Here is a 26608-nt window from a genome sequence, read left to right as displayed (position 1 = left end):
CCATTTGCTGGTTTATTTTCCCTTTATTTTTCACTCTATTTTCGGCCAAAAATCACACCCGTGCGGGGGGGGGGTATTTTTTTTCACTTGGGGGGAACGACAAATTCCACTATTTAAAATGGCATTTTTTCGTTCCGCAACCAATTTGCTACATAGATCCTGGTGCGGAATGGCCCATATATTTGACATACATAAGATTATCAGAAATGTGTAAGATTTACCCTGTGTAAGATTATCAGAAATGATGACTAAAATGTAGGCTCACAAAGTGCCATTTCAAATTTCAGACAACTGGATAAGAAATTCTAGTCTTGGGGATCAGGGTTTGATTCCGTATGTTTTGGAGGCATTTGATATGAATATTTTGTTGCTTTTTGCCATCAAGTTACAGCTGACCTATGGCAAACCCATGGGGTTTCAAGGCAAGAGTCATTTCGAGGTGATTTGTCATTGACTGTCTCTGCATCATAAACCCTGGTATTTCTTGGGGATCTCCCATCCAAATACTAGCCAGGGCTGGCCCTGCTTAGCTTCTGAGATCTGATGATTAGGCTAGACAGGTCTAGACAGGTCAGGATATTTTATCTGTTTAGCCTCTAATAATTATATATGTCACTATTATCAGAACATGGTAGAAACCTGTTTTGGGGGGAGATTTGGTTACTTTTAATCATCATCAACATGTGTTTGTTTACTATTAATTAAATTTATATATCGCCCTTCCCTGAAGCTCAGGGCAGTTTACATAAAACGTAAGGAGCAGGAATATTACAGAGAAATCAATCTTTAACACTTTGCTCTATTATATATTTGTGAAAAGCCCTCCTGGGCGGAGACTGTCTGGCCCTGCACACATCTGGATTGGCCTGGCCCCACTGGCACTCACCCCAAACAGCCCAACCAGCCCAATAAGGCTGTATCTCCTGCCCCTGTCTCATCCAACAACTTTCCTCACTTTGCCTCAGACCGCTGACGGAGCTGGCAGGTGGCTGTTGAGTGTTCTCCCTCCCCCTTCAGGCCTGCTGGGAAGGAGCCTCTGACAGCCCCTGACTGAGGGGAGGGAGGTGTTTCCTTCAGAGAGGAATGCAGGGGCATCTGTGGCAGCACTTGTACTTTCCTTGGGGGGGGGGGAGCTTTCCCTTTCTGCATTGCTCTTGGAAGCGTCTCCCTCCCCTCAATCAGGGGCTGTCAGAGGCTCCTTCACAGCAGGCCTGAAAGGAGGGGGAGGAAAAACACTCATCAGCGATCTGAGACAAAGTGAGGAAAGTTGTTGGGTGTGACAGGTCTGTGCAGCCCCACACAACACACATAGTCAGCCTCATGACCTTACAAACTGGAGAACCCCTCCCCTTCCGCTTCCCAATGCCAAGATCTCTCTATCTTAATCACAGAAGCCGGGAAATCGGGGGGGAGGGGGGTTGAGGAGACGGGGCGGCAGGGACGGAAAGGGTAGGAAAAGGTATCATCAGTTAGTGCTAATTCTGCTGTAGTGGAACTGGATCCAGAGCACTGGTTCCATGGCATCCATCCTGCATACAGCCAGTCCCAATGGGTATTTTGCCAGTTAGCAGCAGTTTACAGTAGTAAATTTTATGTGGTTGGTAAGGAGGCGAAATTAGCTGTTCCAGCCACAGAGGGGGGCCTCTGGCACAATCTAAGACTCCATTTCCAGTGAAAGCACTTCTTTAGCGATGCTTTTCCACATCTACTGAAGCTGACACAAAAGAGCATGCTTGGAAAGCAAGCATTCAACAGATGAATAGAAAGTGATCAAAAACAATAACAGATGAAGGAAGAACAAGTCTGAAGACAAGAGAAGTCAATCACCCACACAGTGCTATTATCGTAAGACAAGGAAACAATTGCATAGCGCCTAATATTAATTATCTTTCTATTAAGCATGCAGTCAGAGGCAGAAGTAGAGAGGATATAGAGTTATACCCTGCAGGAAGGCGAAATGATAATGGTGCTAAAAACATACCTACAAAGCAACAGCTTGGATCCAAAGCACAAATAGGGGATAAGAATGCAGGGCATCCTGGGTGATAATTCTGCTATATCAAAATGGGCTGTTTCATTTTAAAAACCTGTATTTTCACAATTCTAATGGATTTTCTCACTTGCTGTACTTTTTTATGGATTGGTACTAAGTACTATGGATTGGTACTGAACAGCATTCAGAGACAGCTCCCTGAGGCAATTTCATGCTCTCTTCAAGTATTGAAAGCCTTCCAGGTTTGCTACAGTGACAGCCAGAGCACTCCCATCCAAACTGGGGCTGAAAGAGAATATCAGAAATTGTGGCTTAGTCAAAGAGAGGCAGCCATAATAGAGCGATTGTTCTTGAATGCTTCCAGGCCAAAATCAGGTTGCCTGACTGGATGCAGCTCACTAGCCAGATCTCAGCATGAGGATTTTGTCTACAGCTGGGTTGCCTAGTACATGTCAAGATCTCTTTAGAATATACTTGGGTTGCCAGGCATTTAGCCTGCAGATGTTAGCAGAGATATAGCCAGTCAGAAATATCTCAGACAAGACAGAAGCAAGGTGAATCTGGATTATTCACAACTACTACTACTACTACTACTACTACTACTACTACTACTACTACTACTACTACTACTACTACTACTGTGTGTTTTACGTGCCGTCAAGTCACTTGCAGCTTATGGCAGCCCTATGAATTAATGACATTCAAAATGTCCTGTTGTTAACAGCCTTGCTCAGGTGTTGGAAACTGAAGGCTGTGGCTTCCTGGACCAAGTCAATCCATCTCATGTCAGAGCTTCCTCTTTTCCTGCTGCCATCAACTTTCCCCAGCACTATCATCTTTTCCAGTGACTCTTCTCATAAGGTGACCAAAGTACAATAGCTTCAGTACAGTCATTTTAGCTTCTAGGGAGAGATCTAGAACCCACTGACTAATCTTTTTGGCAGTTCATAGTATCTTTAAAAGTGTCCTCCAGCACCACATTCCAAATGATCCAACTGTCTTCCTGTTGTTGTCCAGCTGTCAAACTCATACATAGTAATGGGGAATACTATTGTATGAATGATCCTGATCTTCTTTGCTGGCAACTACTACTACAATACAATTAATTGATTCACAGAAGAGATGCTGTTTAGTAAGAATATGAGAGCAGGTGTCCTATTACCCTGTGCTACACTACGTCAACAAACATCTAATCTCTGAGATTTAAAGGTTTGGGAAGAAAGGTGATTTTTTAAAAATTAAAAAGTAAGAAATCCATAAACATTTTGATGAGCATGTAAGAAGATCCCTTTTGGTCCAGACCAAAGTCTATCCAGTCCTACAGTCTCTGTCTGATCAGTAATTACAGCCAGCGAGATGCCCCTGGAAAACAGGACATTAAGCTAACAGGAGAAACCCTCAGTAACTAATGCATTCATTATACAGGTCCCACTTTCAGTGCAGATTCTGGTTACTTGTGAAAATTGCTCTTTTCTTCATTCTTATGAGCTGCCTGACAATGGCAAATGTATCAATCTTCAGACTTGTCAATAATGCATGGGGGGGGGGAATTGACTGCCTTGCAGACACAAACATACTAATTCTGCCAGTGCAGCAACATTGAGCTGACCCTCAGCACTGTCTGTTGGCTTCACATCTTTTTTCTCTATAGCTGAAGTACTAACAAATTTGGATTTAGGAGAGGGGTTGGCAAGGGGGAGAAGAGGACAGGAGTCAGAGTAGTATTATGATCCAGCAGAAGGACTGTATGCTCAAAAGGTATGCAGCCTGTGATTTCTCACTGCATGAAGCCCTAGAACTCCCAAACCAGCAAGAAACATGCAGAACATTTATTCATAAACCAGTGGATTGGAACAGTCTTACATTTTCCCCAGTGGCAAAGCGGCCTTCCACTTGGAGCTATCAGGATTAGTGATGGCAAGTATATAGTAGTATGTAGAACAATGGACAGGGGAGGATCAATTATTTATTTCAACCTCAGCTTTGTATCTATGAAGCTGTGAAGTATAATGATGGCCATTCTATATTCACCTGTGAAGACCAAAGTACTCAAATTTGCATTCTGTGCATGTTTGGCTTTTCCAGCACATGCCGACAGACACTTTGGAGGGAGTTCAATAAAATGAAGCCAGGGCCAAGACTTGTTAAAAGATGTGGACACAAGCAAGTGAAGTCAGCGGATCTAAGGGCAGCAGCCCATCTGAACAAGAAGGGGAGTATTTTCACTCAAGTGCACAAAGCTGACCCTACCTTGATGCTACACTGGTTTTGTTCTTGAGCATATCTCTGCCATGTAGTTGTTTATCAAAAACCATTTATATCCTTCCTTTCCTCAGGGTTCAAGGTAGTTTACAATAATAGTTAAAATGTTTTGATTTAAACTAAAATTGCCAACTCTTAGATGGGAAATTCCTGGAGATTTTGGTGGTGGAGCCTGAGGAGGTTAGGCTTTGAGGAGGGACCTCAGCAGAGTATAATGCCATAGAGTTTGCCCCCCAAAGAAACTAGTTCCTCCAAGGGGTCTGACCTCTATCTTCTGGAGGTCACTTGTAATTCCAGAGAATCTCCAGGCCCCACCTGGTGATTGGCAGCCCTAAAACAAAAATAATCCCACAAATCTCCCTCCTTCCCACCCTTTTAGGTGACCTATCCTTGAATGTCTAGATTTAAGTTGTGTAGCACCTTAGAGGCCAACAATATTTGAGGGGTATAGGCTTACAAGCATGAAAGCTCCCTTTGTCAGTACGAAGATCCTTGAAGAAGGAAGCTTGGGCTCTCGAAAGCTTATATGCTGGAAAATCTTGTTGGTCTCCAAGGTGCAACTGGACACGAATCTTGCTGTTCTACCCTCTGAAACTATTCTTGTACACAGATGATCAAGCAGGTATTTTATAAAATAGATACCTAGCAAGTGATTTTTTTTACTGCTTTCCATTTCATGCTTTCCTGGACTTTTGAGCTGGAGCATATGTAGGGTTAATGATCTGATCAGCTTATGGCACTGCTGCGTCGTCTTTCAGAATTGGTCCTCGGCACTCAACTCCTCCCATGACCAGGGTTGAGTCTGCACTTTGCTTTTTATCCTCTCCCAGGCCGAATAAACCACCACACTCTGCACTTCATTCAATTTCCATTTTGATTTGGGGAGCTTAAATTTTCCCTCTGCAGCAACCATGATTGAGTCTGCGGTGGCACTACTTTTTCTCCGCGATATCCAGGAATGGATATAACTATATATGAGAAAAGCACTCTGAAAGCAATTGCAGATACAAGCATTTTGCCGTATTAACTTCCTTCCCCTTCTCTGTGCCTCCAGTGATGACATAGTGAAGCAGTCTGAGGCTGATTGGTCAGGGCATCAATTCAAAGACTGCAGGAAAACTTGTTTCTGGTTGCTATTCCCACTCAGGATATATTTTTGATCTCATTTTGGGATCTGTTCTAAAGTGACTGTGCTCCAAAAGCCCGAACTTCTATGAGCAGAGATTTGCCTTTTGGATTTACTTTCCCCTCCTCATTCTCTGTGAGGCTGCTGCCCCCCACCCATCCCCTGCTTATGCAGAAAAAGAAAGGTAAACGAGCAGCCTGCTGCTCCACTTGCCCCTCACCCAGGCTACATCATTGAGAGTCAAAAGGCAGGAAATAAAGCACTGTCTAGCCTTGTGCTCCTTCAATGCCAGCTAGAGCTTCACCTGCCCCTGCCCCCCAATCAAGCAGAAAGGAGACCGAAAATTGGGACAATGCTAGTGCAGACTGGCAACCTATTTCTGGTCGGGAAATGGAAGACAGTAGAACTGGGTTCAAATTGATCAGAATTCAGCAGGATTTACAGTGGGGAAAAATGTAAGTGTAGATATAACCCCGGATAGTCAGATCTCAGATGCTAAGTAAGGTGGACCTTAATGAGTGTTTGCATGGGAGTCCAACAAGGAATACCAGGGTTACTGTGCAGAGGCAGGCAATAATAAGCCACCTCTGAATATTCCTTGCTTTTAAACCTCCAGAGGGGCTGCAACTTGACAGGAAAAAACAAAACAAACAAGACCTCTATTCTTTAAATCTACTGCACTGAGTCAAAAATACTTTTTTCCCATTCTGTTCCTCAGAAGAAAAATAGACTCTCACCTTGTTAGCTATTTGAAAGATACAAAGACCTGTTAATTCCCCCCTTTAAATTTCCTACTTCCCCCTGAATTGCATCCTTCCCCAACCCCTGAATACTGTAAACTATTATTTTGCTCAATTCAGAAGCCAGCCTTGAAATCCACACTTTGCTCAAACACACACAGATATCAAAAGCAGCCCCAAAAGGTATGCAGTATAAATGCTTCCAACTGTCAATGACAGATTTTAAATGCATGTTATCTGAAAAAGGTGGGGGGGGGGAGAGAAAAAAAACCTTCACACAGCTCATCCAGGAGCTGACAAGTCCTAACAGGGCTTATTTTCCAGGGACAAAAATAACTATTTTTCAAAATTCACAGCAGGGCTTTCGCCTACACACTCTGCACCAAGTGAAACCTGTGGGGAGAAAATGCAAAATGAATTGTGCTAATGTAAATGTGACTCAATTGAAAACAGCTTTTCAAGAGACTTGCCCTCTTTCCGCCGGCCTGCTCTCATTTGCAGTGTGTACACGAACTGTGATACACAGTGGCCACATCATGGTCATAAGTTAAAGGAAGCTGAGTGGGACATTCCTACGACTTCCTTCAAATAACCAACTACATGTGCCTAGTACAGCTGAGAGAATCTGGGCAACAGAGTTAACTGAGCAGTCAGCCTTGGTACAAGAAGTCCTGAGAAGACCTAGCTGTCCTGTGAACAAGTAAGGACACCTGCCTTTTGCAATGCACCATCCAAAAGATATCCAAATGGAACCCTTCCTCCATATAATGATTTTGTGTTCTTTACAGACAAGCAACACTGCAGAGATCAGGCAAGATCTCTGAGGGCCATTTCCCATATTATGACTGCCAGGGACACAAGACAGCTGGCTCTCATAAAGCCCTTTGCACGTTTGAGAATTTAGCACAGACAGGCAGAATCAAAAGCTAGAATAACTCATGAGCTTGCCCTGCTGAATCAGACCAGACACACTTAACCCAATACTTTGTCTCCCCCTGGTGCATATTTAGATATCAGATATCAGAGGGGGCATGACTGTGGCTATTCCTTATGCAGCAAATGGTACTCTGCTTCTAAACACGGGAGTTCCCAAGGTTGGCAGTCAATGCAATGAGGCTTCCTGGTGTGCCACAGGGGCTCCGCTGACTCTAGGCCATTAGTGGCCCAAGAGGGCACTGCCCTCGCCTCCTGGTCCTGTGCCACCATTGGTCATCTCCCAGCCAGGCAGTGTAGTAGCATAGTCCTTGACTAACTAGTCTGTGTGGCTTCATTTAGATATCACAGCTAATGGCCATCAGGAGACTCATCCTCCTTGAACTTCTTTAATTCCATAAGGCAATGAGGCACTGCATGAATAAATGCTTCAAGCAAATGCTCCCAGAATACAGCAGGAGGGTTTTTTGTTTAACTTATTCTAACCCAGTTAAAAACAAAGGATAGCAACTTAAGACTTGTCCTGTGTCCTTGAAATGTGATATGGGAAGGCAAGAGGCTGCATTGTAGACCATGCATGGTAGAAAGAGTTCCATAAGAGCAATTGCTTTCTTTTGAATACGCAGCTGGCAAAGTAAACAGAGGGGTCACAGTCATCTTGTAGTGTATATACACAAATGCATAGGCCAATATGAAAACATTTGCCCAATTATTAGCTCCCCCACACATACTTTTAGTTTATACATTTATAAACACATGAAATGCTCACACATTTCTTATTGATGTCCCTGACTACATTTATTGGTGTTTGCCGTTGTGTATATTTAGGAGAAAATGTTCACACTGTTTCAGGCTTGTGTTCTATCTCTGATAAAAATAAGTCCCGGGTCTTCTGTATCACCACCCACTTGCTCTGAAGCGATCAGAAGGGAAACAGCTGCAATCTTAGGGGAGGGAAGGACCTACGGAGCCTTCCCCGGAACAAGAGCATTACATAATGAAGAGTATTTGTGATGAGAATTTTATGAGGCAAGAGCAAACAGAGCTTAGATCCCCTTCTAAAGCAGACATATTGGAACATCTTCAAGTAGGGTTAATCTTTGGTTCTGTCCCAGGGCCAGATCTTCATTGGTCCCTAGATAGGCTGCATAAAACATTTTCACTTCCATGTTTTACCATTGCATAGATTTGTGCATAGTTCATGATGTCTCTTGATAATCATGGGCCAAAAAGTTGTGAAAAGCCCCTCCCCACTTATATGTATCTCCACCACCTACCACATTGATGTAGGGGAGAGACTGAGTGGTCCTACTGACTCTGTTTGCACCAAGGTCTTATTGTTGAAACTGCTGCACCCCTTAGAGGTTGCGTCTTGTACCTTTGACACTCCCTCCCATCAAATACGGTTTGACATCAGTCTGGTGTTCAGCTTCCGAAAAAAGGAGCGTAGTTTGCAGATCTTGCACTTCTTCTTCCTGTTTTTATTTTTCAGCTTTCTGTGTCCTCCCCCCCACTCTTCTTCTTCCTCAGTAGCCCAGGGACCCCAAGCACCACCATTGAAGTCTGGGTGGGCACGAGGATTCTCAGCTGGATATCTCACTGGAATGGCAGTCTGGTTGTAATGAGCAAGTCGGGTAAGGAGAGACCTCACTATGTCTGGCCTCTGGTCTGATAGGTCGTAGCGCTCATAGGGATCGGCAGTGATATTGAAAAGCCAGACAGACTTGCGCAAGCCATCCGTTAGCCGCTCCAGGTTCCACCAACTCCCTGGGAAGTTGGTCAAAGTCTGTGGTGGGATCCAGTCACTGTAACCAGGATCTCCAGTCAGAAGTTTCCAGTCCCCCCTCCGTATAGATGCCTGTATTGCAGTATTCCATATGCCAAAACCTTTCTCTAAAGAGCCATACTTGGCATGGTTATAAAGGGGATCAATATTGTGCAGGATTTCAGTTCGTGGACATTCCTTGCCCTCACTAATAGCTGGCCACACGTTATACCCATCCAAGCGTTCTGTTTGAGAGAGGTTACCCCCAGCCAAGTTCACTAATGTTGGGTACCAGTCTGTTATGTGTATTAAGGCCCTGCTGGTTCGACGTCTGTGTTTAATTAGAGGGCTGTGGACAAACCCAATGCCACGGACTCCGCCTTCCCAATAGGTTCCCTTGCGGCCTCTCAAAGGCCAGTTGCTTCCCCCAGAGAATGTCTGCCCTCCATTGTCTGTGGAAAATACAATCACACTATTGTCATAGTAACCATACTTCTTGAGTGCCCAGGTGATGTTCTTCACAGCTTCGTCCATGCATGTGACCATAGCAGCATATTTGCGTCGGGCAACATTACCCATAGAGCGATAACGGTAGATATATTCTTTAGGGGACTGCAGCGGCGTATGCACTGCTTGGAATGCAACATAGATGAATATGGGCTCCTTGGGATTATGGGTAGCCAGGATTTTGCTGACTCGCTGAGCATAGAGAAAGGTGGAATATTTCCCACTCTGTTCCCAGGCTACATTTTCACCATCGTGAAGGTCATAGCCACATACACCAGGCCCGTCACAGTTGTCATAGGTGTAGTAATCCACATTTCCGGTCAGGGAGCCCAGGAAGGTATTGAAGCCCCTGCGAGTAGGCAGACATTCTTTCCTATAGAACCCCAAATGCCACTTGCCTACCATGTGTGTGGAATAGCCAGCTTCTTGAAGCTTCTGGGGCAGTGTGACATGGTCCAAGGGCAAGCAGTTGGGCTGCCGAGGACGGATGATGGAGTGCTGAAGGCCTGTATGGATTTGGTACCTAAAGAGACAAGAAAGGAAAGCAAAGACAACAATTAATCACAACATCTCACAGTTAAAGTTCCCATGGGGATCCCCCAGCTCCACATGCCTCCCCCAGTTCCAGGCATTAAGAAACTGAGGGATATTCCTCCCCTCTCCCAACCCCCCCCCCCCACAGACTTGCTTTTATCCAGCTCTCTCAAACACTCTCTGGTGCTTTCTTCTCCAGGCTGCTGCTGCTGCATCACAACTTTTGCACGGGAGAGATACAAAGCCAAGCCCCCTTTCCCTCCATTGGGTCTCCTCCCCTCTCCTCCTCCTTTGGAGGGGGAGAGAAAGAGAGAATATGCATGCATGTGAAAGAGAACAAGATTGGAGTCCCATCCACAGCACCTTTAAGATCAACAGTTTTATTTCAGGCATAAACTTTTGTAAGTGCTCACAGTTCTTCAGAGGGAAGGAAAGAGGATTCTTTTGATGAGCACAATTTATGTTGAGATCGCCCTGCTCTGCTGTTTTTGATACTTGATCTCTCTCTATCTCTCTCTCTCTCTCTCTCTCTCTCTCTCTCTCTCTCTCTCTCTCTCTCTCACAGGCAGAACTCACAGACCTGACAACCTTACTCACAATACCTAAAGCTTTCCTTCCACGACGTGCAAGGTACAAATTGTCCTACTGAGCATTACTTCACACTATTCAGGACTCTCAGGCTGGACTCAGGATAAAGAGAGGGCTCACAGTGGCACATTTTGCAGCTATACCTTCAGCCTGCCTTCACAACAGAATTGTCTGAGGAGTATTTCCCTACCATGCTAATTCTCTCCTCCCCCCTTTCTGTTTCCACTCTCCACTGAGGAAATTTAACAAAATGCTTTGCAGCCAACAATAAGAAAGTTGCAAGAAGAGAGCAGCAAGATTTGATGGGCCAATGCCTTTGCTGAAAAATATATGAACTTTCTTAATATATTCTCTGTGTTTCCATCCTCAATGCAAGTCCAACTTCTTTTCTGTAAAGGCATGCCAATCTTTCAAAAGGTTGCAAAGGCAGCTCAACAGACTCCCAGCTTAAACTGGAATAGCATAATGTACAGGTGAGCTGGGAACCATTACAGTGGTGTAATTACAGTGTCAGACAAGGATGTGCTAGATCTGAATCCAGGAGGTATTTTGCACAGAGCCAAATAAAACAGTTTAAAAAACAACCAGTTTAGACCGCTGTATTACACTATAATCATTGTTCTGCACTGAATATAGTCTGTTGAAAAACTATGCTGCAATGCTTTCTGCAGGGAACAATTCATAGCCCTGCCCCCTGCAGTTTTGCCAGTGACATGCTTTGTTCTCTAGTGCAGATATTAATCTGCATAACCAAGGAGCTTCTCTGCATGGCTAATATTGCGCCCGAGGCAGGCAGGAGAGAAATGAATCTGTGAAAAGCTTCTTTCAGAAACAACGCTTAAAAGACGCTTAAAGCATCGAAGAGGCAGTTCACCATGCAGAGCAAAATCAGTTTTGCGGAGTAAATTCATTCTCCTGTGCAGAGATCAGAAAAACCACAATGTACTTAGTGAGTTTTCATCAGCTTTTCCATCATGCAGAAGGGGCCCAAATCATTCTTTCATGAACCTTGGTGGCTTAGGGCCAACAACTCTCTCAGCTTAACCTTCCTTCTCAGGGCTGCTGCAGGGATAAAATGGAGGAGCAGAAAACCATATCTGTCACCTTGAGCTTCTTGGAGTAAGTGTGTACTAGACAAAAAGATCAACTCCCCACTCCCTTCCTGAAATGCACACTGGGTCCAGGTGCAAAATAAGTCTCCAGAGATTGTGTAATATTGACTTTTTCCATGTGGTTTATGTTCCCCATTATCAATGCTATTAGAAAGCCGGGGGTAGGGGCGGACCTGCATCCTCACTGCCTTTGGGTACATTCTGGGATTTTACTAGTTTTTCTCCATTCTTACCCAAACTTACTTTCCTGAGAAGTTTGGGGATGTAACAGCAAAGCCTGGATGGCTGCCATGTGGGTAGGAAAGTTTAGATTTTCCTGGCCCTGCCAACATCACAACCATTTCTCCTCATCCACCACAGGGCTTTTAAAAAGAAACAGCAGCTGAATATTGTTATATCACTATAACGTTGTAGCAGTCTGAGTATCAGGTTTTCTGAATTCCCATATTTCACTAACAAACCACACTAAAGTAAGTTTCTAGCCTCATTTGTTGCAGAGATGTAGAAAGAAAGGTGCATCTCTACAAAAGAAAGAACTGGAGACTTACTTCTCAAAAAAAATGAACACTGGAAATGCAGAGAACCTGATTGTGTTGCAAGGGTCCAGGAACTGGGGGTGGAAAAGGGGCGCAATATGTGAGGTATATGCATTTGGCAAGAAAAGGACATAGCTTTATTGTATACAAATGAGCATAGGCACACCACAGGCTGATCCAGCCAACTTGTGGCCAAGAGATTGCAAGGAAGCCCCAAGTACCAACAGCCAGACCCAGAGGTGCATATTCATGCACATGTGCCCATGGGTGGAGCATACTGGGTACCCGGAAGGTAGCAGGGGAAAAGGGGTGGCCCTGCAAGCATCCACCACCCAGAAATGCATGCAAGGCAGGCATACAGGGGATGGTGCTACAGCTCCGCATCCACACAGCCTCATAAATAGGGCAGCTGAAATGCCCAAGCTCGACATCCCTCTCAATATGGCTCCACCACCATGCACAACGGTCAGCCATGATAGAGAAAATTCAAAAGTGAAGCTGATGCCCAAGAAAGCCAATACCAAGGTTACATAATGAGATAACTGAACAAGATAATGTAAATTGAAGGGTGGGAGTTGCAGAGCCGAGGAAAGGAAGAGGACAAGGAGCACTGCACTGCCCCTTACAAAGGGCAGGATGCTCGCCCCTCCCCCATCCCACCTACCAATCATGACAGAGGGCTCACTGTGTGGCAGGAAAGTAACATGGACACAAGGCCAGGACTGTCTCCCGTCACCAAATGATTTGCCCAGGTATCCCTGTGCTGCCACCATCAACCATCTAGATCAAGGGTCCTCAAACTACGGCCCGGGGGCCAAATGTGGCCCGCCGAGGGCATTTATCCAGCCCGCCGGGTGTTTTTGCTGCCACTGCCTGTCCTGCTTAGCAGCAGATGACTCTTGCAGCACGCACAGCATCAGGGTGAGCCAGGACCCACAGAGCATTTATAAGGCACTATGTGTGTGGGTCCCAGATCTCTTGCCCAGGATGCCATGGAGAGCAGCTTGCTCTCTGTGGTGGCGGAAGTCAGGTATGAGGCCATTCCCCCCCACACCCCGGGCCTGGCTGCAAGTGGGGATTGATGGCTCATGGATGGGGGTGGTGGAACCGGAGGCTCCCCCAGAGCAGAGCAGAGCAGCCTCGGAGATGGTGGAGCTCACAGGGCTTGTGCCCCACTCCTCCCTCTTTCAGGCAGTGCCTGCACGTTGCGCCCAGCCATGTCAGTGCTGGCAGAATGTTAGTGTGATGGGGTTGTTGTTGTTGTTGTTGTTGTGATGTTTATTTCCCGCCACTCCCTATACAGGCTCATGGCGGGTAAAGGTAAAGGTATCCCCTGTGCAAGCACTGGGTCATGTCTGACCCTTGGGGTGACGCCCTCTAGCGTTTTCATGGCAGACTCAATACGGGGTGGTTTGCCAGTGCCTTCCCCTGTCATTACCGTTTACCCCCCAGCAAGCTGGGTACTCATTTTACCGACCTCGGAAGGATGGAAGGCTGAGTCAACCTTGAGCCGGCTGCTGGGATTGAACTCCCAACCTCATGGGCAAAGCTTTCAGACGGCTGCCTTACCACTCTGCGCCACAAGAGGCTCATCATGGCGGGTAACAATAGTCTTAAAAACCCCATTAAAGCTCCCATTAAAGACTTTAAAAATTCCCAATAGGCAAAAATCCTAACTCCAATCCCTACCTGCCAAGGCAACAGAAAAAATGGGGAAGGAGCAATGTGCACTTTGGACCCCAGGGGGGGGGCAACGATCTACCTTGCAGACCCCAGCCTCAATCATAGACCTGGTGGAAGAGCTCCGTTTTACAGGCCCTGAGGATTGCTAACAGATCATCCAGGGCCCACAACTCACCCGGGAGCTCATTCCACCAGGTAGAGGCCAGGACAGAGAAAGCCCTGGCCCTGGTTGAGGTTAGGTGCGCTTCCCTAGGGCTGGGAATGACCAATAGATTTTCCCCCACAGAGCGTAAGGCCCTGCGGGGGGCATAGGGCGGTAGGCGGTCCCTCAGGTATGTGGGTCCCAACCCGTGTAAGGCCTTGAAGGTTAAAACCAAAACCTTGAAGCAGATCCAGGCAGCAACTGGCAACCAATGCAGCTGCCTCAGCACAGGCTGGATATGGGCCCTCCAAGGTGTGCCAGTGAGGACCCTAGCAGCTGCATTTTGCACTAGCTGAAGTTTCAGGATCAAGGACAAGGGTAGGCCCGCGTAGAGCGACTTACAGAAATCTAGTCTGGAGGTGACTGTCACGTGAATCATTGTGGCTAAGTGATGGGGAGACAGGTAGGGTGCTAGTAGCCGGGCCTGGCGAAGATGGAAAAATGCCTTGACCTGCACCTCCATAGTCAGAGAGGCATCAATTGTCATACCCAAATTCCTGGCTTGGGACGCAATGGTTAGTTGTGCCCCTGCCAGGGTGGGCAAGCGTGCTTTCTTGTCCCGCCCCCTACCTCCCAGCCACAGGACCTCCATCCTGGAGGGGTTGAGTTTCAGGCAACTCTGCTCAAACCATTCTTTCACTGCTTCCAAACATCTGGCGAATGGTTCTGGGGGAGAGTCCGGGCGTCCGTCCGTTAAGAGATAGAGCTGGGTGTCTTCAGCATACTGATGGCAGCCCAGCCCAAAGCTCCGTACCTGCTGGGCCAGAGGGCGCATAAAGATGTTGAAAAATGTGGGGGAGAGAACCGCGCCCTGAGTGAACCCACAAGGAAGTCTAGAAGGACGCGAGAACTCCTCCCCCACAGCAACCCTCTGGATCCGGTTCTGGAGAAAGGCTGTGCCCCGTATCTCCATGCCGGCAAGGCGGGGGACCAATAGATTATCGTCCACAATGTCAAAGACTGCTGACAGGTCTAAGAGAAGCAGCACGGCTGACCCGCCTCTATCCAGCTAGCGACAGAGATCATCCAACAGGGCAACCAATACCGTCTCTACCCCATGGCAAGGATGGAAGCTGGCCTGATATGGATCGAGTGCCGAAGTTTCCTCCAAGAAAGCTAGGAGCTGGTCCGCCGCAGCCCTCTCTAGTACCTTGCCCAGGAACGCTAGATGCGACACTGGGCAGTAGCTGGCAGGGTCCCGCGGGTCCAGCGTAGATTTTTTCAGGAGAGGGTGAACCGCCGCCTCCTTGAGCCGCTCAGGGAACTCCCCAGACTCCAGGGAGAGGTTGATAATGTCCCTGAGTTGGCCTCCTATCTCCTAGCCCCCTTCTTTGAGGAGCCAAGAGGAGCAGGGATCAAGGGGGCAGGTGGTCACCCTGACTGACCCCAGCAACTTGTCCACTTCGGAAGAAGAGAGCCACCTGAAGCCATCAAACCTCACTACCGAAGGCGGCCAACGGGTCTCCAGTTCGTTAACTGTATTAATTGTGGCCGGAAGGTGGCCGGAAGGTCACTGCGGAGCAACAAGATTTTATCCACAAAATAGCTCGCTAATGACTCACAGCCAAGTTCCAATTGACTAACATTTTGGCGACCCTCAAGGGCGGTAAGGGATCGAACTACCCTAAATAATTGGGCTGGGCGAGAGATAAGCATGCAATAAGATGTTCTTGTAGCCTCATCACGAGTCTTCCACCACACTCGCTCCAGTCATCTCACCTCCCTTTTCTTCTCCTATGGGTTGCTAGCCTACAGTGTAAAGCTCTTTCAGTGAGGTGGGCTCACGGCAGCGGGTAGCAGGTGAGTGTTGGTGCAGCCCAGCCAGGGCCAGTCGTCAGGAGAGTTGCTGGCTTCGCTCCGCAGAGCTGAGACTAGTGATCCTTTTGGGCAAATGTTGGATGCAGGGGAGCCGGACTCCCCCCCCCCCCCCCAGGTTCCCAAGAGCCAAGACATTCAATATGGGGAGCAGGAATAAACATTTTAGGACAGCTGCATGAGCTCTTGCAGACATGCGTTCCAAGGGCTTCTCTTGACCCAGGAATTTGGGGTGATCAGGTGGCCCGACAGCTACATGGTGAGCTGGGGGTCCCTCCCTGCTCTTCTACACATCCAGCTGGCTGGGTCACCTTTGCTTTCCATAGCACTGCAAGCTGTTCCTCTGCAGTACCATCGGGGCTCTCTCAACCTCACCTACCTCACAGGGTGTCTGTTGTGGGGAGAGGAAAGGGAATTGGAAGCTGCTTTGAGACCCCTTCAATTAGAGAAAAGCAGCATATATGAACCAACTTCTCTGCAACAGCTTTTTGCATTCAGGGCAGTCGGCAAGTCCATGACAGGACTAATCATGGTAGGCAGATCTCCCAGATCTAGCTCACTGCCTGACAGTGTAGCGGCCAGTGCATTGGGGGGAGGAGGAGCTCATATTTTGTCAGAGCAGGCAAGTTGAGCAGGTCTTGTCACTAGCTGGCACCGGGATAGTAGTCACATAGTTCCTCTGGAGCACAGAGTTGGAATATGTTCATAGTTGTTGTTGGGTTTTTTTGTTAACTATAGTCCGGCCCTCCAACGGTCTGAGGGATAGTGAACTGGCCCCCTATTTAAAAAGTTTGAGGACCCCTGATCTAGATGAACTGTAGTAGCCAGGCTGGGTGCTGCTTTCAGGATGCAGTATCCTTCTCAGTTCTTTCAAACAACCAAAGGGAGATGACAAGATGGAAAGTATACTAGATGTTAATTTGTTTAAACTTAGTTTATTGCATTACAATGCTGTGTTAAAATCAAGACTGCCGCTGTCTTTTAACTTAAAGGCATTGTAACGCGATCATGCCCATTAAAAAATGTTTCAGTGGACAGGGTGAGAGGATGGTGATGGAAGTGACACTGGAGGTGGGTGGGGCACTAATGGCAGCCACAGTGACAAAAAATCTGAATGTGTTTCCCCACTGGACAGTACTGAATTAAAACCCACCTCAAAAAAATGAAATCACTGTATCCAGGGATTAATCTGAGCGGGCAATTTGGATCTGCACCTGTAAAGGCAGATTTAAGTACAGAAACGGATACAAACTTCAACCCTTTAAAAATACAAAACTGATGGATATTGCAGGTGCAGAAATGGTGTGAGAAGTGTCAACATATAATTTACATAACATCCACACCTCACAACATCCCTCAAGATAATTTATAGAGTTGGACGAGATCTCCAGGGTCATCTAATCCAGAATGCAGAATGCAGGAAATGGCCACAATGCAGAATGCAGGAAATGGCCACAAGAGCCAAGCACCCACACAATCCCTTCTGTCCACCCACTTACAATCTATAGTGAAATGCCATCTTCTCAGACTCAATCCTGCAACAGCTCATCAACATGCTCAACAAGTAGTTGACGTCTAGCCATAAGGCAAGCACTTCTTGTAGCCTGAAATTTTGCATTAAGCCTGCCCTTTTGCCTCTCTAATGGTACAAATTATCCTGGAGGGCTAGAAACCGGCAGTTGCTTTCATCTGCTGGATCAAAGTTGAGGAGTGGGGGGTAACTCTGTACAAGCTCTTGGCTGTAAGTCTTGGCATGTTTACACCTCTTCCTCTTGTTTGATGGCTTCTGCTGTCTTTGGTCTGGCTATGCTGGCCTCTTCCTCCACTGAAGAGTCCTTAACACTGCTGAGTCCAGGCTGATCCACAACACTTATATACAGATTGCTATAGCAATTTGATAGTTTATTGCTGATTTTTTTTTAAGCAAAGAAACCTGGAAGCACCTCAGTGCCATGGGGAGGTAGCCACAGTCAGGGTACTGGAGCACAGAAAATGTGAGGAACCCTGCCATATGGAAGCCCCATTGGTGCTTGCACTGGAATCCACAGTGATAATGAGAAGCCCCCCCACCCAAGCTTGTCCCCCATGTGGAAACACCATTTTTACAGGGTGGGTTATTGTGCAAGGGTTTTAATGACATAATTAAACATATTTCCAAGGTAGTAGATGATTTAAAAAGTCAGCCTTCTGATTAGGTAAGGTGGAACCCTTATGGCTTCAGTGCCTGCTGACAGGAGAGAGAACCAGTGAACAACACTGCTAGAAAGAGTGATATAGAATCCGAAGCACATGCCTGTCAGCAACTACTGCAAACTGGACTGTGGCCACCAGAACATGGGGGGGGGGGACGTTGGTGCCACAGCCAAACAGATGCACTATAGAGTAGCCATCAACAGGTAGCTTCTGTTTGAACAGTAAATCAGCAAATTCACCATTACACAGTTATTGTCTTTTTTACTCCACCCCATTTCATTAAAATTGCCATGAAGCAATTTACACTATACACAAAGGTGACACCCATCATATACTTTAATTGGTTTACCTGTGGTCTAAAACAGAGGGTCTTTCCCCCACAAAATATCCTGATAGGCCACTGTAATACAACTAAATAACTAAGTCAGGAAGGTTTTAAAGTTAAGAATCAGCACCTTAAATTGTGTTAGGAAGCAAACAGAGAACCAATAACTTTGTTTTAGCAGAGGTGGAATACACTTATAATGCAACCACAACTGAAGTTTCTGGGTTGACTTCAAGGGCAGGCCCATATAAAGCATGTTTCAGTAATACAGCCTCCAAGTTACCAAAGCTATATACATTCTGTGGGCACTAATTTATTGGTCATACCCAGCCCTAAGGAGGTGTGCCTGGGCTCGACCAGGGCCAGGGCCTTTTTGGTCCTGGCCCCAACCTGGTGGAATGAGCTCCCGGAGGAGCTGCAGGCCCTGCGGAAGCTTCCATCTTTCTGCAGGGCCGATAAAATGGAGCTCTTTTGCCAGGTTGTTGTTTGAGGCTGGGCGGCAAGGGAAATTAGGGCCCCCCATGGGATCAGAGTAGCAATAGTGAATGCCAACAGCACCCTCTTTCTCCCTGCCCACGAGTACGGTTTCATCAGGGTGGGTTGTACTTAGGTACTGTTTTTACTGCCACATCTTTGTATTGTGTTTTATTGCATATGGCAATTTTTATTGGGGGTTTTTAGCATTTTAACTCACCTCAAGCCTTCAGGGAGAGGCGAGTAATAAATTTAAATAAAAATAAAAATAAAAATAAAAATAAAAATAAAAATAAAAATAAAAATAAAAATAAAAATAAAAATAAAAATAAAAATAAAAATAAATATAAATATAAATATAAATATAAATATAAATATAAATATAAATATAAAAATAAAAATAAAAATAAAAATAAAAATAAAAATAAAAATAAAAATACAATGTGTATCAAAGCAGGGGTAGATATTAACCAGTAGCAATTGATAAGAGACAGTTTTAGCAATGTCAACAACTTGTTTACAAAAGCACCCCAAACACTTTACATGATATACAAAGGACAGCTTTATCCCATTCAGGGCATTTAGGTAACTCTCTTCAAGAAAGTCAGCCAATAAGAAATGACTTGCTAGAACATTGCATTTCACAACACAGGGCTAGACTGCACAGTCCTTAATTGTGCTATTTACGATTGCCAGCTCTGGATTGGGGAATAACTAGAAATTTTGGGAATGCCCTGAGGAGGGCAGGATCTGGTGATGGACATGATGCCATAGAGCAGTGGTCCCCAACATTTTAATCACCAGGGACCGGTCAATGCTTGACAATTTTACTTGGGGGGGCCCAGGGGGGGTAGTCTTTTGCCGAGGGATGTCGCCGCCACCTGAGTCCCTGCTCCACTTGCTTTCCTGCCGGCGCCCCTTACTTCCCACTACCCGCTGGGGAGTGCTATCAGCAGCAGCTGCACAGTGCCACGCCGAAGGGGAGCTCCAGCCATGATGGCTGCTGGAGAGCAGCAAAGGTGAGCCGGTAGCAGAGTGGTAGGGCAGCCCCCGAGGAGCAGCCGGGGAGGAGGACAAGGAGGAGCTGCGACCCGGGACTGATCCTCGGTAGGGTTGTGCGATTTGGCTGCTTCGGCGGCTGTTCCCTCCGGGCGCAGCCAGCGCCGCGCCGCGGGGGGAAGAAGGTAGTGCCAGCAGCGGCGTGACAGCAGGCGCAACCATGCAGGCACGGAATTCCACCCGCTGGTTGCGCCCGCTGTCACGCCACTGCCAGCACCGCCCTCCCCCCCCCCCCCACGGCGCAGCACTGGCTGCACCCGGTGGGAACGGCCGCCGAAGCGGCCAAATCGCACAAGCCTAGTCCCCGGACCGGGGTTGGCTGCTAGAGTCCAACTTCCAAAGTGGCCATTTTCTCCAGGGCAACCAATCTTTGTCATCTGGAGATGTTGTAATACTGTGAGAGCTCCAACCACCAACTGGAGATTGGCAACCTCAGCTATCATTTCAGGGAAGTCTGCCACTTTATCCATTCTAGAGGGAGAACTGCTTTGGTCTGTTGCAGCAAAAATGACAAACTCTTGTAGTATCTTAACTCATTGTAGTATAAGTCTATGATGACCAGTACAGCACACTGATTAATGTTCAAGGCACCATGCATTGCATGGTATCTGTAGCCCTATTAACGAGTTACAATGAACACTTGCATAATTTGTGTACGGTAAACACTTGATTGTTCTTTTTATGTGCATTGAGTAATTCTTGTTTTACAGTCAACCCATGTACAGCTGAACACATGATATGAACGGTTTCACAGTTTCATTTGTATCTGTATCTTTATTTACGGTCATTTAGACCAAAATTTTAGATGCACTACTATACAATAGCAGTTTGTAAAAGGGAAGGTAATACATTAAAAGGTTAAAAATGCATCAACAATAAAACTTAAAACTTCTCCACCGTAAAAGCCAACATTTAGAAGCATTAACTGCCGTTGACTATTTTACAAGGATAAAATGAGCCATAAAAGCAATAAAACTAGTAAAGCTGTTAAAATATAGAACAAAAGACAAGATTAAGAGACGTGCGATAATATCTACTAACCAAAAAACATAAGTTCTGTGGACCTATTATGGCTATACATGAGTGACCCAATCTTTCCTAATTCTTAAAGCTAGCCAGACAAATTTTGCTACTTTGCTAGTTAGCAGATTATCTGTATCTGATAGCAATATTTGCAGGCGATGCTTTCTCAGGTTGTGAGGGCATTCTATAAGCATTGGTACTAATGCACCTGTGCGAATATGATTATACAGCTTGCACTCAAATAAGATGTGTTCTGTGTTCTCTACTTGACCCTCACTGCAGATATAGAGACGATCCTTGAGAGGGAGTCCATCAAAAGGAGACTCTCCCGACTCTGAGATTTTAACTTCACTACATAGAAGATCCTTCAAAGATAGTAAGCATAACCTCTCAGGTCTTAAGCTGGCCCAATTGGTATATAGATTGGACCTAATTATTCTGAATGGTTCAGTAATAACAGATTACCCAGCAGAATTTACCTTCTGGTCGGGAGACAGAATGAGCACCATTGACTATATAATAATATCTAAAAACATGATGCAGAGCTCAGTAGAATTTGAGGTATCCTCTTTCTACGACAGTGATCATTTTCCACTTATAGTGCACTGTCCCATCCCTACTAAACAACTCTGCTTATTACAGCAATATGAAGGCATGTCTAACGAGGAAAACTGCATCCCTAAAGTTAAATGGAATATGAAAACAGATAAACAGATAAATTTATCAGCAATTTGTTAGGCTCTCAGTCCTTCATTAACAGGACAAAAGAGTTCCTATTAAGCAATGAAAATTATATGTTCGTATGTGCCTTTGATACCCTTGTAGAGAGCCTCCAGGAGACTCTAAGAGGCATAAAAACAGAATCAAGCAAGCATGCACATGGCCATTCTAAAATCTGGGTTGATCAAGAGTGCAGGTCCCTCAAAAAACACTGAGAGGTCTTCACAACTGTTATAGGGTTAACACTACAAGGACTCTAATAATAGAGATCAAACAACTAAAACAAAAATACAAAAATATTATACTTATCAAAAAGAAAAAGGCCATGCTGGAAGCGTGGGAGCAAATTAGACAAGCGGTCCTTCATAGGGATCCCTCTCAGTTTTGGAAATTGGTGGCAGATTGTCCAAAAAAACCTTATATGGTCTCAACAATCCCATCTGAAATATGGGAACCACACTATAGGTCACCACTCTGCGCTGGTATTGAATATTCCTCAGTCAATGAATACTGAAGTGGAAGCCAATCTGCCTGGCTGGCCACAAGTTGGCCAGGCAGAAATAAGGAACCTGATAGGAACTTTGAAATCAGGTAAAGCTCCTGGCTATGATCTAGTACCCCCTGATTTAATTAAGAGAAACAGATTGGTGGATACCAGTACTAGCCAAGCTCTTCACAGTAATTGACAGATTGGGCAGACTTCCGAAAGGGTGAGAGGTCGCAGTGGTGGTTCCAATCTACAAAAAAGGTGACAGGAATGACCCAGAGAACTATAGGCCAGTTTCTGTAACATATGAATAGGGATTCTACAGAATGGGTAGGAAGGGTGTTACTACAACTTAAATATTGATGTCCATGGAATCAATCTACTGTGCATCTGGCATATAATCATTATTTGATACATTGGGCTGGTACAGAGGTCCAATGCTATTTTGTGCTTTAGAAAGTTTTTAGAATTGGACTGCATTCCATGTTTGGCAACATAAATATACCAGTGACCTTAGAAATGGGTGTGGAGCACTGAAGAATACTCAGATGGCGTCTCTATGCAGATGTCCAAAGCAAAGAAGTTTTTTAATGCCATTTGTGTAAGGAACACAAAGCCCCATCTTACTGTATACCATTACAGCCTATGTCACAGTAATACTGGTTGCCTGTTATTCTCTGCATGTTATCTCTCAATATGAAAACACTGAAAGAAAAATCTTAGTTGTATTCATATGTACATAGTCTCACACGCAGAGCGTTTGGGAGTTTGGAGCTCAGACTTAACCCTTCCTTCTGCTCCACATGCAGTGGAGAGCCATTACTTCACAACCAAAAAGTGTGTCTGCAATTCTAAACTGGTCTGGATTCTCCCGGATTTTGAATTAGTGCAACAGGAAGGATGGGCAGCCTTGTCCAGTTTCCTCTTCACCAGTGGTCCCCAACCTTTCCGAGGCTGGGGACCGGCAGGGCATCGGGCCGCGCCCCCGCGGACCGCGCCCGCACGGGTCACGCCCGCGGATCGGGCCGCGCCCGCGGACCGCGCCCACGCCGCGCCCGCGGATCGGGCCGCACCCGAGCCGCGCCCGCGAGCCGCGCCCGCGGATCGGGCCGCGCCCACGGGCCGCGCCCGCGGATCGGGCCGAGCGGGCGTGGCCCGCACGGGCGCGGCCCGGCCCTGATTCCCTCTCCCCGCCTCCCGCAGTAAGAAGCTTCCCGGGCCGCAAGCTTGCGGCCTGGGAAGTTTTTTACTGCGGGGGCGGGGCGGGGAGAGGGAGCCGCGGCCCGGTGCCATGGCCTTTGCGGCCCGGCGCCGGGCCGCGGCCCGCAGGTTGGGGACCACTGCTCTTCACTACTCCCCCCTGTCCTGAGATGTTTTATCCACATGTGCGCTGTTCATAGCCTTCTGAGAGGTCAAAAAGCAGCTTTTCTTCCACTTGGGCAAGCAGAACCAACCAACATGTCCACCACTTGAGCATGCTTCAGTTCTGTGCTCAAATGTTAGACAAGGCAAGAGGAGCTAAACACATACTAATGAATCAGCAGGTATAGATTTGTCGCCAGCATTTTCTCTTATAAATTTGTCCTTAAGGTATAACTGTGTCCAAGTGTGTTTTGTAAGCAGCTGATGAATAGTCACACACTTTCCTCTCAAGAGTTCTTTGTAGACCAGAATCTATTGTGATAACAGATAACAGCATTGCTTGGCAAGTACTTTTAAAAAGTGGTGTACCTGCTTAGAAAGAGAAGAGAACCATAAGCTGGTAAAGGTAAAGGCATCCCCTGTCCAAGAACCAAGTCATGCCTGACCCTTGGGGTGACGCCCTCTAGCGTTTTCATGGCAGACTCAATACAGGGTGGTTTGCAATTCCCTTCCCCAGCCATAAGCTGATCAGGGCCTAATTAAAGGATGAGAAAAGGCAATGGGTAGGCTTGTACGCAAGACCTCTGCCTTTCCTGATAGCTCAGCACCATGACCTCTTTGAACTTCTTCCATGTCCTAACCCTGTATTTCTTCCCCAAGAAGTGAACTGAACACCAGCACGTCAGAACCATTTTGCTCTACAAGCAGGGCCTGTTCATCATCCTGGGGAGTGAGTCAAGCCATCAAGACACTGGCAAGCTCTGCTGAGGCTCAGCTTGCTGCTGTTGTGCCTAGTCAAGTATTATACCCTGGGATGTAGATCAGGTTGAGTGATTGTGACTGGCCCAAGATCACCCAGCGTGCTTCCATGGCTTGGTGGGGAGTCAAATTGGCTCACCCTGACCCTAATCCTTCCCCCAACATTCAGGACAACATTGGGCCAAAAAGGAAACCTCCTGCTGTGCTACGAAGCTCTTGATGGGTAGAGAATTTTAACATGCATATATCATTCACCCTTGCAAAACAGGGAAATTGGACTACATAAGTTGAGAACTCAAGCCAAGATGGGATGGTTTAAGGGCATCCAGGGAACTCATAGCTGAACGGTAAGATCAAACCACAACTAATCTTAACCCTCTGTCCCTTGGAGCACATTCTCTGTCTGCCAACACCGTGGAGCTCTTTTATATTCATCACACATTTTGTGTGTGTGCGCATCTAAGACTCCTCTTTGTACACAAACAACATCCAACTTTCGCTCCCACAATACAAAAGTGCATGTTGTCTGTGTGTGTGTGTTTGTGAAAGAATATTTTTAAGAGTAGCAATTGACTTGTCTACTAAAAGTTCTTTCTCTCTTTCTAAAAACTTTACTGATGTAACAAAGTTTAATTTTTTTAATTAACTCATGTACATATAGTATGTATTATTTATTTTAGAATAGTATAATGTAATCTTGGCATGTATTTTTGATCATCATGGCAAGACTTATCTTCCCATTCAGGCTGCGGGCCATAACATTTGCCTGTCTTTACTGAGAAAGGCGGGAGGGAGGTGACCAGGGAAGCCCCCTTCATTGTGACCGTCCTTTGGTGGAGACATGCGAAGACAGCCTACCCTGCCGCTGCCTTGCCCTCTGGGGGACTGGCCACAGCAACCTTGGCCTTACCTTCCCGTGATAAGCTGGCTCCTGGAAGGCGTGCAGATGGGCTGGATGTAATAGTTCTCCAGTTTGACCCCTTCCGCGGCCAGTCTGTCCAGCGTTGGCGTCTGGATGTCGGAGCCATGGTAGCCAACGTCATGGAAGCCCTGGTCGTCCGTGAGGATGAAGACGATGTGGGGCGGGCGGGCGGGCGCTGCGGGGACCGGCTTCCCCAGGGCATCCGCAGACACGTCGGCCACCAAGCTGGGCTTCATCCAGTCCCACGACAGGTAGCCGAAACTGAGGAGGCTGACGAGGGAGAAGCCGGTGAGGGCGTACACCGCCATGCTGCCCCGGAGCCGGCAGGCATTGAAGAGGCGCTCCTCTAGTGTCCCGCTGCCGGCGTCTTCCGCGGCGGGGCTCCCGCGCTTCCTCGCCCAAGTGAGGGCGGCTTTGCGCAATTACTTGGAGGGGCCACAAAAAACAAAACACGAGCAACTTAATCCGCAAGTGCCCGACGGGGGAAGCAGGTGGGGAAAGGAGAGATCTTGCAGTCGATTCCACGGAAAGTCACGGAAGGGGAGTCTCTCCGCGAGTTTAGGAATACTCGTCCCTACTAGATTTGAGACCAGGCCCCGAAGGGAAACTCTCTCTCTCTCTCTCTCAATCCCACAGGCGACGGCAGGGCTTCCTGGCCGGCCCCTCTTTGCCAGCTAACGTTGGGGAGCTCTGGCTGTTCCCACTGGCACTGCTGCCGAAGAAAGCGCGAAAGTTCAGCCCCATTGCCACGGAGCCCCCTCCTCCTTTCGAGAGGCAGGACCGCCGCCGAGTCCCGCTGCCGCCTTGCTCGTGGGCCCTGAGGGCAGCGCCTTGGCGAGGGGCCAAAGCCACGACCCTGCCTCCCCCTCCTCTCCTCTTCCCGCGCCCTGGACGGGTCCCCTCCGCTGTCCAGTAAGTTTGCTCCAAACCCCGTTGCAGCCCGTCCGGCTGCCCGCTCTCCCCGCAGGCGCCACGCCCACCGCCAAGCCAGGGCGGTCGCTCCCGCCCGCCGCCAATGCGTGGCCAAGGCGGGAAGTTGTAAAACATCTGCCCAGCAGGCTCGTGCCCGAACCGCCCGCTTTCTGGGGAGCCTGAAGCGCCGGCCCCTCCCCGCCGGCTCATTCATTCCAGCGGAAGAGCCCCGGAGCTTCCCGGGTCCTAAAAGCGGGTGGGTTTCTCGGCGCAGCCACTGTAGGAGTGGGCGCGAAGGAAGCGAAGTCGGCCGCGAAGGTCTTCTTGAGCTGAGCAGTTCTGCGGGGCTGCCAGCTCCCGCCCCATCCCTTTGGTCGCTGCGGCACGCGAGCTCGTCACCCGCCCCCGCCCGAGAGTCACAGCTGGACTGTGAGCCACAGAACAGAGTGGACGTCAGGGAAGATTCTTAGCATGCCTCTTCCCGGAAAATTACTACTTTTTGTTCTGGCAGAACCCGGGCTTCTTTCAAACACTTGGTAACCCTGACTTTGTGTACGTGTGTTTCATTTTCAGGAA

General features: G+C 47.3%; 1 protein-coding gene across 1 annotated transcript; it reads right to left on the bottom strand.

Annotated features, from left to right (window-relative positions):
- Positions 1-6031: 6031 nt before the first annotated feature.
- On the bottom strand, positions 6032-26338 carry ARSI (arylsulfatase family member I). Its single transcript, XM_077326578.1, has 2 exons — positions 25109-26338; positions 6032-9849 (listed from the first exon to the last, which is right to left on the bottom strand). The coding sequence occupies exons 1-2, from the start codon at positions 25426-25428 to the stop codon at positions 8451-8453; spliced, it is 1719 nt and encodes a 572-aa protein (XP_077182693.1). The 5' UTR covers positions 25429-26338; the 3' UTR covers positions 6032-8450.
- Positions 26339-26608: the final 270 nt, after the last annotated feature.

This window comes from Paroedura picta, chromosome 3 (genome assembly GCF_049243985.1).
Source record: "Paroedura picta isolate Pp20150507F chromosome 3, Ppicta_v3.0, whole genome shotgun sequence".
Taxonomy (NCBI): domain Eukaryota; kingdom Metazoa; phylum Chordata; class Lepidosauria; order Squamata; family Gekkonidae; genus Paroedura; species Paroedura picta.
The sequence above is the reverse complement of the archived record's forward strand: the minus strand, read 5'-3'. Positions and strand labels throughout refer to the sequence as shown.

Bases quoted from the DNA above. Each gene is read 5' to 3' on its own strand.
- ARSI (XM_077326578.1), bottom strand. From the start codon at position 25,428: ATGGCGGTGTACGCCCTCACCGGCTTCTCCCTCGTCAGCCTCCTCAGT. The intron at 9,850-25,108 runs GTAAGGCCAAGG...TTGTCTCTTTAG, and splicing joins AGCCAGCTTATCACGGGAAG to GTACCAAATCCATACAGGCC.